The sequence below is a fragment of the Telopea speciosissima genome, chromosome 2 (assembly GCF_018873765.1).
Source record: "Telopea speciosissima isolate NSW1024214 ecotype Mountain lineage chromosome 2, Tspe_v1, whole genome shotgun sequence".
NCBI lineage: Eukaryota > Viridiplantae > Streptophyta > Magnoliopsida > Proteales > Proteaceae > Telopea > Telopea speciosissima.
Window position 1 is genome coordinate 11,165,872 of NC_057917.1, and position 13,517 is coordinate 11,179,388.

Below are 13,517 nucleotides of genomic sequence, written 5' to 3' on the forward strand. Positions count from 1 at the left end.
TGGAAGTATATACAATACATAGCTGCCATGCGTCCATGCCAACCTAGATAGACCCTTTCGACGAAATACCGAATCAACGGCTTTAAATTTATTCCATATTAATGGAGATTGATCAATCCATCAACTTATTGCTTGCACATCATCTCTTCTCCAAAAAGGAAAAATGTTCTTTGTGGGGGCCACAGGCTATGCCTAGACACAGTGTGAGCAAAATGACCACCTCACCCCAATGAAAGGCAGAAATTCCACCATTGAGATGTCACAATGTGCGTCTTCATTGGCTATCGTGCATGTGTGGCCCTTGCACTTTCCCATAGAGAACGCTCTCCCTTAAAAAATATGGAGAAATGTTTTCTGTGGGCAATGTATGTTTGGGGTTGAAATGACTGCCCCAGCCTCTCATGAAATGCACAATGATCCCCCTATTGATCTTTTTGCATATGCTCTTATTGACCTCGCACAGGCTTAGGAGCCGCACTCAGGACTGGCAGTACTTCCCCAAATAATATCTATCTATCAACCCCAACGTGACGTGACCGAGCGTCTCTTTCGTGGTGACTTGCATATCTCATTGGGAGATTCTTCACTCTTCAGTCATCACTTTCGCTGAGAGGCAAATCGCAGATGCAATCAGTTCCGACCAATTACGGCCGTCCATATCGAATCCTTCTCAATTATTGGTCCATAGTAGGACCCCACCTGTATAGTGCTCACTCACTTGTCACGGTTCTCATACCCTAAACTACCCTGAGCTGTCCCTGGCGGCTCCACATCATCTGATATGATGACTAATCGATAAGCTGTGGGACCAGATCTCACATTTATCATCGTCCGTTAGATCAAATTTGAAGAATGATATTATATTAAAAACTCGCAGAAGTGATTGATGCATGTAACTGCACACATAATTTCCCTCCTACAGTAAGAAGAGTAATGGCATTTTGGAGATTCTCGTGAAAGTCAAATCCCTTTTTAATCTCCATTTTAGATTCAAATATAGAGAGAGTGAGAAGAAGTCAGTGAAGAAACAGAGATCCACACTTCTGAAGCTCAGTTTTTCTGTTCTGTTCTGTTCTGTTTCGACCTGGTATTCGAGATTTTTTTGTAATCTCTGATTGAGATGAATTGCCTGCAAAATCTGCCAAGGTTAATGACTTCTCTTTTTTCTTGGAATTACTTCGTTGATTTGATTTCTTCTTTATTCGGTACAATGAATTAGAGCTAAAATAGGAATATTTTCTTTGGTTTCAGATCCTCTGCTCTGCCTTCACATGGCCTTAAAAGCCATACAAGAAAGCTTTCGAGACCGAGCTTTGTTTGTCTAATGGTATGTGTTGTTCGGACATTCCTAGTTGTGAGCCTTGTGTTAATTTTTGTTTTCTGTATCTGACTTGTAATGAAATCTTTTGATTTAATGCAGGACAAGCTGAATACTAGTAATCTTCGCCAGAGCTCCTCCTTAAATGTAATTTATAGGCTCTTCGAACACTAAACGTGAATGCTTCTTAGACCTCTTATGTTTTTTTCTTTTGTTGATGCCCCATGAATCCTGAATTCGATTCCAGTTAGCTAAATATTTTTTTTGTGGATATCTAGGGACTGAGGAACGTGGAATATTCATATAATGAACCTGTATATATTGATTTTCCATATTCTAAACTGATTTATTGAATTATTTTTCTTGTGGACATCCCATATTGAATGCCTTTGAAGTAGCCATGGTGAGGTTAGGTTATTTTATTCTGAGGTTTAGTGGCTATATGCCTATATGTGTTTCTTTTGCTGGTCATAGTTTTGCTTTGCACTCAGCTAACTGTTTGCTCCAGGTAACTTCTGGACCCTCCTCCAGCACCGAGATGAGCGGCTCTGGAGTAGAAGAAATCAAGTCTGAGATATATAGTAATAATATGACCCAAGCGATGGGTGCTGGTAAGTTCAATTACCCTCTATCAGCTGGCAGGAAGTGTTCCATATGGTTAATTTGAAGAGTCAAAATGGTATGCTACTTATTTGGTTAGGACCACCAAAAATATTGGTAATAATGACAATAACATTAACAATAATATTGTTATTATAATAATATTGCAATAATGATCATATTAATAATAACAATAACAACAATGATAATTTCCATAGGCCTACTGACTTGCATCTGATTGTGGATTTCTTCCCAATTTTAGAGTATACAAGTCATTCCACTTTGAGAAAATGACTAAGAAATTTTTTGTTTTAATTTTACCCTCATCTGTAAAGCAGCCTGACATGTGGATGCTCTGAACCATTGAGCATGTAAACCATTTGTGGAACACAGGCCTCTGCGTTGAGCTTAAATGTATACTGCCAGATTATACTAGGCTTTTTCTGTCAATTATCAAATCTAAAATCCATTTCAATTAAATAAATCTTTCTCAAAATTATACCCTTTCTACTGATTTCAATATTTTTGGTGCATGTATTTCCAGCTAACCATTCTTTTCTTAATAACTGGAACACAGTGTTGACCTATAGGCATGAACTAGGAATGAACTACAACTTCATCCGCCCAGACTTAATTGTGGGGTCCTGCCTGCAGGTGATTCTCATAATTACTTCTAAATTTATTTATCCATTTTAAAATGATTGTCTAACTTCAGATTCTCTGAATGCAGTCTCCTGAAGATGTTGACAAGCTTCGCAAAATTGGGGTTAAAACCATATTTTGCTTACAACAAGATTCCGACCTTGAGTATCCCAAATTGGCTTTAAGAGTTCAGTTAAATTCTAGACGAGTATCAAAAATGCGCATGTCTGATGAAATTGTTGTTGCTATCTGTTCCAACAACGAATCATTGGTTTAACTGAATAACTAAATAAAATAGATAGACCTTTCTCTTCGTCTCAGATCGATAGATCTTCTCAATTGGAAGTTGACAAGCTTCGCAAAATTGGGGTTAAAACCATATTTTGCTTACAACAAGATTCCGACCTTGAGTATCCCAAATTGGCTTTAAGAGTTCAGTTAAATTCTAGACGAGTTTGCTTTAATGCTTCCTGTAGTACGCAAATCATGTGTATGACTATTTTTTGCAGTGTGTAGCTGCTATTTTTCCAATCTGGTTTTAAGTTTTAATTACTCAGCTAAGAAAGCCATACTTTTGGACATTTCCTTAACTAGGGTTGCTAGATATTTTGGTGTTGATATCATTGGCATCCAACAATATGCAGGACAGTTTGATGATATTCAGCACTTGCGTGCTAGAATACGGTAAGCTTATGCCAAATTAGCTATCAGTTTTTGACAACACTTGGTAGTGGAATGTTGAGTTATTATATTTGAAGGCTGCTTTGCTTTGGGTCTACTAATAAGCAAAATGAAAGTCCATTTGCAATTCTTTACAAATTTGAAGTAGCTAGCTTCAATACATTTTTACAACTCGTACATAATCATGAAAATGTTTACTTACATCTGGAATTTTGTGATTGCAAAATAACATTTTTGGCATAGAAGCTGAGAGAATACTAAACCGGTAATGAAGTTAATTTGCAAATAACAAAGAAAGTTATGTTAATCTATAATTGAAATTACAGATGATTTGGGCTGCCCCTTTGCCATTCCTGCAACCTTTCCTGTAAAACACTCCTCACTTTGGCTCTAGAATTTAAGGTTCGGCATCCCTTGTCTGGGCCAGCTGGATTGGATCTGAGTTAGTTTCAGATAGGGACGGATTGAAAGTAACTTTAGTTAAGGATCGTCAAGGATTGGCTGAATTTGTTCAGACTTTTAATGCTAACAGAACTTTATGAGAAGAAAAAGAAGAATAAAGACTGGTGGTGGACAAAAAAATTTGTCCACTCTTGTTTTGCAGCTGTTCTTTATTGCATTTTGGATCTTCATGTGTAGAGTTGTACGTGTGCAATGTAGTCCCTGACAAAGCTGTCTCTTCACTCTAGTTTGCAATTTGATTCTTCTATTTCTAGGTAAGCTTTGGTGCCCTAAATTTGGTGAACCATATGATATGCTACTTATTGTAAACCAGAAATATCTGGGAAGGTACAAAAGTAGAAAATATTTAATGATCATGATGATTGGATCTGGCCGTGATGCTGAAGATAAAAATAGGACTGAAGAGCTAATAATTGGATGAGAGGCTTTTACTCTTCCCAATGTTCAAATTCTATAATAATTAGAGGACTCTGTAGGGTAGTCCATGTGTAGGGTGAGGAACAAATTTGATACAATTGACCAGGTCTAATGATAAATTATGGTTTCGTATGTATACTAAAAAGTCTAAAATGTTCCATGCAGAGACTCTTGCTTCTTTTTTTTTTGGGGTGGGGGGGGGTTCTCAATGATGCTAGAATATATCCATCTCCTTGAGTATTTTTTTTAAATCTTTTATACCCTAGGCTCCCCATTTAGTTTAGCCTTTTGCATATTACCCGTGGAGGCTGCTCATTTTTATGAACTTTCTTGCCCTCTTATCTAGGACCCAAATTATGTTAGTAAAATTTACTAAACTGTCTTCTGTTGAATAGTGAATTTCACATACCAAGAATTTTTTATATTCAGTAAATTCAGCATATATGCTTCTGTAATTGTTCACATCTATGGTGATACCAATTTCCTAAACATGCTATAGAATCTATTTGTTTTATACCCCATCACTTGATCCTGAATCTAATTTGACATGCATCAGGGATTTTGATTCATTTGATTTGCGACTGAGGCTTCCAGCTGTGGTGAGCAAATTGTACAAAGCCATAAATCGCAATGGAGAGGTGACATATATACACTGCACCGCTGGGCTTGGAAGGGCTCCTGCTGTAGCGGTAAGCAAGTCAGATTGGTTTCTGATAGACAAGTTAATTTCTACAGGGCCATTTATTCTAGACATTGGAAATGCTATAAACTGAGTTCTGTAGGTGATAAAAACAATTTTTCCATTCATCCTTGCCCCCATTGGATATATTATATAATTCATATTTAGGTTTATGATTAATTATGATGCGTTGCATTATTTTAATACTTATACTTTTTGTTTTATTTATTTTATTTTCTGTGACCCTGAATCCATGTTTCGTCAACTATTCTGATCTCCATACCATGTCAGTTTCTCTGGAGATAATCTGGAGAACTGTTTAATAAGTTCACCACAATTATGGTGTGACTTGGTTTGTTATGCATGATTTTTTTTTCGCCCCTCCTGATTGAGGAGATCAGACTTTCATTTGCCGACATGCAAATGATGTAGGATGGACAACCTTGCGTTTGTTGGTAATGGGAATGAGAGCAATTCCTGCCTTCAAAATGAGGGTAGTTTGCTAATCTGGATATAATCACACCATTTACCAATTAGGGTTGAAAAATAAATTCAGATTTGGTGTGGGTAGGGTCCTTTTGAGAGCAGCATCAAAATAAAAGATAAAATCTAAAAGAAAGTTTCCCAAGAATGATCAGAGAACCAAGAATATTTGAAAAACTAATAAGCTTGCCAAGAATTTGAATAGAAGCAAAAGTGGCAACTTTGGAATTTTTTTCAACAGACAGGAGAGGAATTAAATAGCATCAAGACTTCAAGAAAACTTGACCACAGCCAAGGAAAAAATGTATCCCTCAGGAACCAATGTATTCTATTCAATAACCAAAAACTTGCCTCTACAACTAATCATAGACCCAGTTTCTAGACTTTACATGATCCTACTTCTATTATAATAGAAAAAAACTCTAAAATTCTCCACCTAATTCCTAAATAACTGAGACACCTAATATGACTCCCATTCTTACTTTTTAGAAACTCCATTGATTGTTTTATGTCTTTCATAAATTTGATTGTTTTGTGTCTTTCATAAACAAGTACGAACAAAAACTTAAACGTCAATTCTAAATAAAACTCCTAATATTATTAGATTCCCAAAATTTAAATTCCACCAGAACCTGATACCTTGTGAGTAAATCAGCCATAACTTCCCAAGGTAGCTTAGGCTTGCGTGACTTGGTCTTGTAGACCGGTAACAGAATAACTTTCACCAGACAAGATTTTGAACTTCCAAAATAGCCCAAAGACAAAAATAACCCATATGATGACTTAAATCTCACAAGGGAAATTGAGAGGCAACCATGCATAGACAATCACCCCTAAGTTGAATACGGACTTTCTGAGGAAGAAAAATCATCATTTAAAATTTACGTTGATGCATTAATATTTTTTTATTTTTTTTGGTGGGAGCGGGGCGAAGTTGTTTTTGGATTTTTTTTTTGGTAGGGGGTGGGGAAAAATATATAGTAACTTAATAATAAAACCATACACGATCTACATCTGAACATATCAGCTGCCAGCTGCATCTTTAGTAACGAGGCTGATCATGTCAGTAGGTACCTCATTTGACTTGAAGCAAGTTCAATACCAGTGTCACCATTTCCAGACAAAAATTCAGCTACTTGAACCAATCATATGAGAATACTGTATGCCATTAAATAACATGCAAGGCCATGGGCCTTTACAAGTTAACAGCTCAATTACATTCTGGGAATCCAGTGACACAAGAAATTTCCTAATGCATCTTATATTTCTCCCCTGTATCCCTCTTACAGCCCCTTGAGGTTCATGCTTTAGTGCAGATCCTACATCTTCTGTTCCTGTTGCAATTGCTTCCTAAACTTCCATTATGGTCTCTCAAACCATCTCCATATGCGGGACATGTATCTGAGAAGGAAATGTTGGAGTGAATGCAGACCATTCCCATCCCTAGAGGCCTCCAAGCACATGAAAAATTAGCGGGAGCATTGAAATGAACTGCAGTACCCTGTAAAGCAAATACCTCCTGATTACTCTGATTTTTGGTGATTGAATTATCCCAGTTGAGAACCTTGGGCCTGTATCTCAAATAATTCTCCTTGCTACTTCTTCTGCAGAGAGGAAAGAGATCCATTCTTCTCAGACTACACATGGCAAATCATACAGCAGGAATATTTCTTTGTGGCACTGCTTAGACTTCTGCATAGAAAATTGGAGGAAACTTGTCAGAGCTCCTAATCTCACCTAAGCAGCTCACCCCTGTTATACCTGGACTTCCTTGAAATTGAACAGCCAGTGATCATGATTATCTTCATGGACTAGACAAAGGATATGTCTTGAAGTACATAAATAGACCTCTGTTACATCAATAATCCTGATTAAGCAAAATCTGATTTGCTCCAATCCTAGCAGTGAAGGAGTGCCTTAGTTTGGAATCCCTATGCTAAATCACAGAGCTCCATAGAACTGTGGGGAGGTGCTCTAGTACATTCAAAGGGTAGACTCAAGGAAAATTTCCTTTCGTTGCAGCATCCAGATAAACTGATCCTGTTAATCTCAATCCAGCTTGAACAAAAGAGGAATCCTATCCCAAGCTTGGCCTAACTTAGACCAGATTTGGTATGGTTTCTATTTCAATTTTGGATTGATTTCATGAAATAGTGAACAAAATAGAATTTTAGTCAAGGAATTGAAATTGTTTTTGTTGCATCAATCTGAAATATTTTAGGAATAAGAAATCCATTTGGTAGTCCAATTTCTGAGAATAAATTCTCTATATTTCTTTGGGGTGGTGGTAGCAGTGGCGGTGATGGAGGTGGAGGTGGTGGTGAGACCATCCGGAGAAGAAGGGTAGTGTTTTATTTTTAACATGAAATTACTACTTTGCTAATCAAATTAACCAAGTGCTCATTATAGAGCAAGAGTGAAATCAATTTCAACTTTAAAATCGAAACAGCTCGTCAACTATTTCAGAATTTCTATTTCACAGAAATAAGGTGCAAAAATCAAACCAAACAATTTCCGAAATAGAAACCAACAACAACAACTCAGCCTTATCCCAACTAAATGTGGTCGGCTACATGGATCCCAGAAGTAACGGAAATTAATAATATAAAAAAGAGAGGGATCACACAACAATCACATGAACTCTGACTCTTTTAGCTCCGAAATAGAAATCAAACCAAATCAAGAGAGGTTCCACCCCATGTTTCTTTTCCCTGAGATTTGTGTGATGATGAATTAACTAGTCTACAAGGCTAAAATCTTGTAGCAAAAGCAACAACAACAACAACAACAACAACTCAGTCTTATCCCAACTAAATGGGGTTGGCTACATGGATCCTTACCCTCCAATCAGCTCTCTTTGAGGTCATACTTGATATAAGGCCTAAGCTATGCATGTCTTTCCTCACCTTATCTCCTAGAGTCATTTTAGGTCTTACCCTGGCTCTCTTAGCTCCTTCAATATGAATCAAGTCACTCCTCCGTACCTGATCTTCAACAGGCTTCCGTTGAACATGGCCATGCCACCTTAAACGACTTTCTCATGTCTTATCATGTATCTGAGCTACTCCCAAATCAGCTTTAATATGACCATTCCTTACTTTATCCTTCCTAGTTTTGCCACACATCCATCTCAACAACCTCATCTCAGCTACACTGAGTTTGTGTATATGATGCTTTAATGTTTGTCTGCTGTGGGGTTAACTCAGCATGAACAGATGGGGGAAGAATCTGTAAGGTGTCATCAACCAGAAAGAAAATGGAGGAAAAAATAGAAGCTCTTTGTTGTTTGAGAAATAGCATAAAGTAAAGGGCCATTTACTGACTCTCAGACACTAGATCCACTATCAAAGAAAGTTCACTTCTAATTCTCAAAGGAACCACCTCTTCTTCGTCTTGCTTTTCCACCCCCTATTCTTAGACGAAAGCCTGAGAGTAGAAAGCTCCTTTGACGGTCAACTGTCCTTGCTTATGAAGGAATCAACCGGGTCTCGAGCTTGAACTGAAGTAACATGCCGTTCACACACAACAAGTGGATGTCGTGAAGCTCTCACCCGACGAGCGTCATGCTTTTTATTATCCGGTGGTGGCCCAATATACTGCACGGTCCACACCATACATCATAGCCGGTCGTATAATTGTCCTATAAAATTTTCTTTTAAGTCTTAATGGAATACGCCGATCACGTAACACTTCAGGCGCACCTCTCCACTTCATCCATCCTATTTTAATTCTTTGTGAAACATCATCCTCTATATCACCTTCTTTATTTATGATTGAGCCCGACACATAAAATAATCACTTTGTAGAATCTCCCTCTCACCAATTTTCAGTTTCACCACCTCATTATCTGTCCTAGTGTAACTAAAGTTACACACCATATTCTATGTTTTCGTTCTACTTATCTTAAAACCTTTTGATTCAAAGGTTGATCCCCATAACTCCAACTTGGCGTTAATCCCTGCTTTTGTCTCATTCACCAAAACAATATCATCAGCAAAAAGCACACACCAAAGAACCTCATCTTGAATGTCTCTGGTCAAATCATCCATGATAAGCGCAAACAAATAATGGCTTAAAGCTGATCCTTGATTTAACCCAACTGTAATTGGGAATTTACTACCTTGACCCCCTAAAGTTCTTACGCTAATCACCACTCCATTATACATATCTTTAACTATGTCTACATATTTATTTGAAACACTTCTCTTCTCTAGTACTTGCCAAATTAACTCTTTGAGGACTCTGTCATAAGCTTTTTCTAGGGCAGTATTTGGTATGCATTCTAGGTTGATTTCACATTCTCGGGCGATAAAAGCAACTATTTTTATCATCCGAGAATGCAAATTCGACCTAGAATGCATTCCAAGAATGCATACCAAAAACAACATAGGTCAATAAAGTCCATATTGAGATCCTTCTTGCAATATCTAAATCTTTCCATGAGTCTCCTAAGTTAATAAATAGATTTCGTCGTGGATCCTGTTTCAGGAGTTTCAATATCTCTCTCCCATAATTTCATAGTATGACTCATTAGTTTTATGCTTCTATAGTTATTGCAGCTCTTAACATCGCCTTTATTTTTATAAATTAAAAGTACAATGCTTCTCCTTCATTCATTTGGCATTTTCCTTGTGCTCATAATCTTATTAAACAACTCTGGGTTAGCCAAGATAAACCATAGACTCCTAAGCTCTTCCACACTTCTATTGGGACCCCATCTGGACGAATTTTTATCTCCTGTGGTTCCCCTGCCTGGTACAGTTCCCTAGTGCCTCTAATAAAAGGGGGGTAGACCCCACCCGGGCAGTGTGTTCGGTCAGGGGGTGGAATGGTCATTTCAGCCCCCCTATGAGAGGAACCGTACAGGTCAGCGAACCTCAGGGGATAAAGGTCCCATCTGGACACGGTTCCTTGCCTACTTTCATCCTCCTCAAAGCTTCTTTTACTTCAGGCACCCTCATTTTTCGTATATATCTACGACACGTGGTGTCTTGATGGGTAATGCAACGTTCCCGGATACTGTTACTCGAAATGTCTTCATTTAGGTTGTAGAAATAATATTTTCATCTCTCCCTAGTGTCCTCATCCCTTATTAGTACTTTACCCTAAAGAAGGTGTACCCAATGCACGAGGCTCCCGCCATTGCGGGGTTTGGGGACGGCTATAATGTACGCAGCCTTACCCCCGCTTCACGGAGAGAGTGTTTCCCAACTCGAACCTGTGACTCCTAGGTCGCAATGCAGCAACCTTACTGTTGCGATGAGGTCTTATTGTTAATGCAAACACCAAGAAACACGAAGAAACAAAACAGATTTAAGCAAGGATGACACAAAGATTTGACGTGGTTCACACACCAATTTGATGTGCTGCATGCATGGGCGAAGCTTAAGATGATTCACTATGTGATTGAAGAAAAAATACAATGGAGATCTCTCAAGAACACCCAAACTTCACATCAAAAACTTTCCCCAGAAAGCCTTAACAAGAAAATGCTCAAATCCCACTTCTTTCTCTTGCTTACAAAACAAGACAATAAAACAAGGAAATACTCCTCCAAGTCGGGTTGATCCATTGGGTTGGGTCGTATGGGGGTGCGAGGGCACAAAATTTCTCCTTTAGGTCACCACCAAAAAATGTCGGATCGGGGCTAACTTTGAAACAGGTACAAGAATTCAAGACACATAAAACTTACTTTAACATCTTCATGTTTAATACATCTAACATGGTCAAAATCTCTACTCTTCCTTTCCCTTATTTTTGCTATCTTACAGATAGATTTTTCCCCTTTCTTTGTGCTCAGATTGTTATAAAATTTTTCTTATTTCTTTGCCCTTACTTTTCCCACGATCTTCTTAGCTTCATTTTGGCAAATTTATACCTTTTTAGATTGTCTACATCCTTAGACCTTTGCCATCTCTTAAAACTAGCTTTCTTAGCCTTAATGGCTGCTTGAAACTCTTCATCCCACAACCAAATCTCCTAGAGGAATGACGTTTTCCTTTCGATTCACCTAGTACATCTTTAGCAACCTTCTTAATACAAGCAGTAATTTTGCTCCACATCGTATTAGTGTCTCCATCAAAGTCTCACTTTCCTTGTTTGACCACTTTATCAATAAATGATTTCAAAGTATCTCCTTTTAAACTCCACCATCTTATCCTAGGGCAAATAAGCTCACCTTTCTTACGATTTGTTGTAATGATTGACATATCCATGACCACTAATCTATGTTGTGTGATTAGGCTCTCCCCTGGTATAACCTTACAATCCTTACATAACAACCTATTGGATCTTCTAGTTAGAAAGAAATCTATTTGGCTACTATGATGCCCACTTTTGAAGGTAATTATATGCACCTCTCTCTTTTCAAAGCATGTGTTAACAATGTATAAATCATAAGCCACAGAAAAATCTAATACTGAAGGCCCTCCTCATTCCTCTCTCCAAACCAAAACCTCCATGTACACTCACTCCATTACTTAAATAAAAATAGAAGGAAGAAAAATAATAAATGTGTCCATCGGAACAACCCCAGAAATGGGGATTCCTGCTTTTTCTTAAGCAGTTACTGAAATCAAGCTCGTTTAAGTATTCGAATGGAATTTCCAGATTCTGGTCACCACTGGAGAAAGGGAGAAGGACAATGCTGAAACATGCGACCATATGAGATCCCTGTAAAATCTCTGAATGGGAACATCAGAAGGGAAACATGCACTGATGTCTTCTATATATTGTAAGGGGCAGGGTTTAAAGTATCGGTGCTTATCGTACCGTATCAGCCGATACGTCTCGGTATAGGTCGGTGTCGATACGATACATACCGATACATATCTATTTTTTTTTAAAAAAGCAATGTATTGATTGTATCGATATGTATCGACCGATACATGTCGATACGATATGTATCGACCGATACATGTCGATACGATATGATACGGTCGATATGTATCGATATAGCCGATACGTATTGTTTTCAATTTTTTTATTATTTTTTAAATGTATCGTTACGTATCGATATGTATCAATAGGTATCGGTACGTATTGATATGTATCGATACATATGCCTTTTTTCATATTTTACACCAAACACGAACCAGAACCCCCAAATTTTTTTTTTTGGGGCCACAGCCCTCGAACCCCCCCCCCAAAGAGATTTGTTCGCTTGCTACGGGTTGGGCCTATCCTCCGCATCACAAACTAAATCTCAACTTTTTCTCCCTTTGGGTCGCGCCACAAAATATGTCGGGTCGGGTTGGATCCACATCGCACTCGAATCCTTGGAATACAAGACATATTCAACACTTGAAGGGAAAAGGTAGGTTTTTTTTCAAAAAACTTGATCTTTTGCTTCAAATCTTGCATTTTAGTTCGTTTTTTTTTTTTTTTGCTATGATTCAAGGAGAATAGGTTTAACTAACTATTAGATGCATGCATTGTCAACATTTGCAAGTATTTGAACTCAAATCCACCATTTTTCACCCAAAATCGAAAATGGTTCCTTAAGGGTCAGTATTGTGCTTATGATCCTAGTTGCTCTTATTCTTGAAGACCCTTACAGACATGAGTTTGATCCACCCCGACATTCTTCATGGCAATAGTGACTCTGCATGTAAGAAATCTCATATTTTATAACAATTTAGAAGTGTTGCACTTGTCTGGTTATACATAATTCACAATTCTTAGTGTATATGCATGATATATGACATATATTGCTTGTTTATATTGTTTTTTGTGTCCAAAAATGTATTTCTATGTGTATTTTAATCATTTTCATGCGTTTCTGCACCGATTGATACGTATCTCCGATACGATACGTCTCTTAAAATCGCCCGGCCTATACGATACCCGATGCCGATACTTTAAACCTTGGTAAGGGGTCCTCAATTTCTTAAAAAAAAATTATTGCATTGCTTTCCTCTAATAAGCTCCAAAATGTTGCAAGTAGGCCAATTTTCAAAGATTGCAGCTGAGCACCAAAAAAGTACCCATGTCCTCGTTTGTCTATAGTGAAAGCTTATACTTAAGCTTGAATGGAAACTGGAAAGAGAAAACTGATAACTTATTGCCTGCACTCTTGCATCAAATATTATGCTTATAAATTTTTCTCTCATATGAATTGGAATCTTTTTTTTCTTTTCAGAATTGTGCTAATTTATTTTATGGTGTGCAGTTGGCGTACATGTTCTGGGTTCAAGGATATAAACTTAGTGAAGCACACAGTTTGCTACTGGTAAC

General features: G+C 37.7%; 1 protein-coding gene across 2 annotated transcripts in view; it reads left to right on the forward strand.

Annotated features, from left to right (window-relative positions):
- The first annotated feature begins 1,003 nt into the window (after positions 1-1,003).
- The window catches only part of LOC122651284 (phosphoglucan phosphatase DSP4, amyloplastic), a 32,762-nt gene continuing 20,248 nt past the window's right edge, over positions 1,004-13,517 (forward strand). The window contains exons 1-9 of one of the 2 annotated variants that reach the window (XR_006331431.1): positions 1,004-1,146; positions 1,252-1,327; positions 1,421-1,465; positions 1,827-1,929; positions 2,496-2,572; positions 2,649-2,725; positions 3,164-3,244; positions 4,677-4,809; positions 13,453-13,512. Coding sequence is in view for 1 of the 2 variants with exons in the window: in XM_043844618.1 (XP_043700553.1) it covers positions 1,121-1,146; positions 1,252-1,327; positions 1,421-1,465; positions 1,827-1,929; positions 2,496-2,572; positions 2,649-2,725; positions 3,164-3,244; positions 4,677-4,809; positions 13,453-13,512 (678 nt within the window). In the remaining variant the exon portion in view is untranslated. The remainder of the gene's footprint in view (positions 1,147-1,251; positions 1,328-1,420; positions 1,466-1,826; positions 1,930-2,495; positions 2,573-2,648; positions 2,726-3,163; positions 3,245-4,676; positions 4,810-13,452; positions 13,513-13,517) is intronic. The other variant, XM_043844618.1, reaches the window with a different exon arrangement.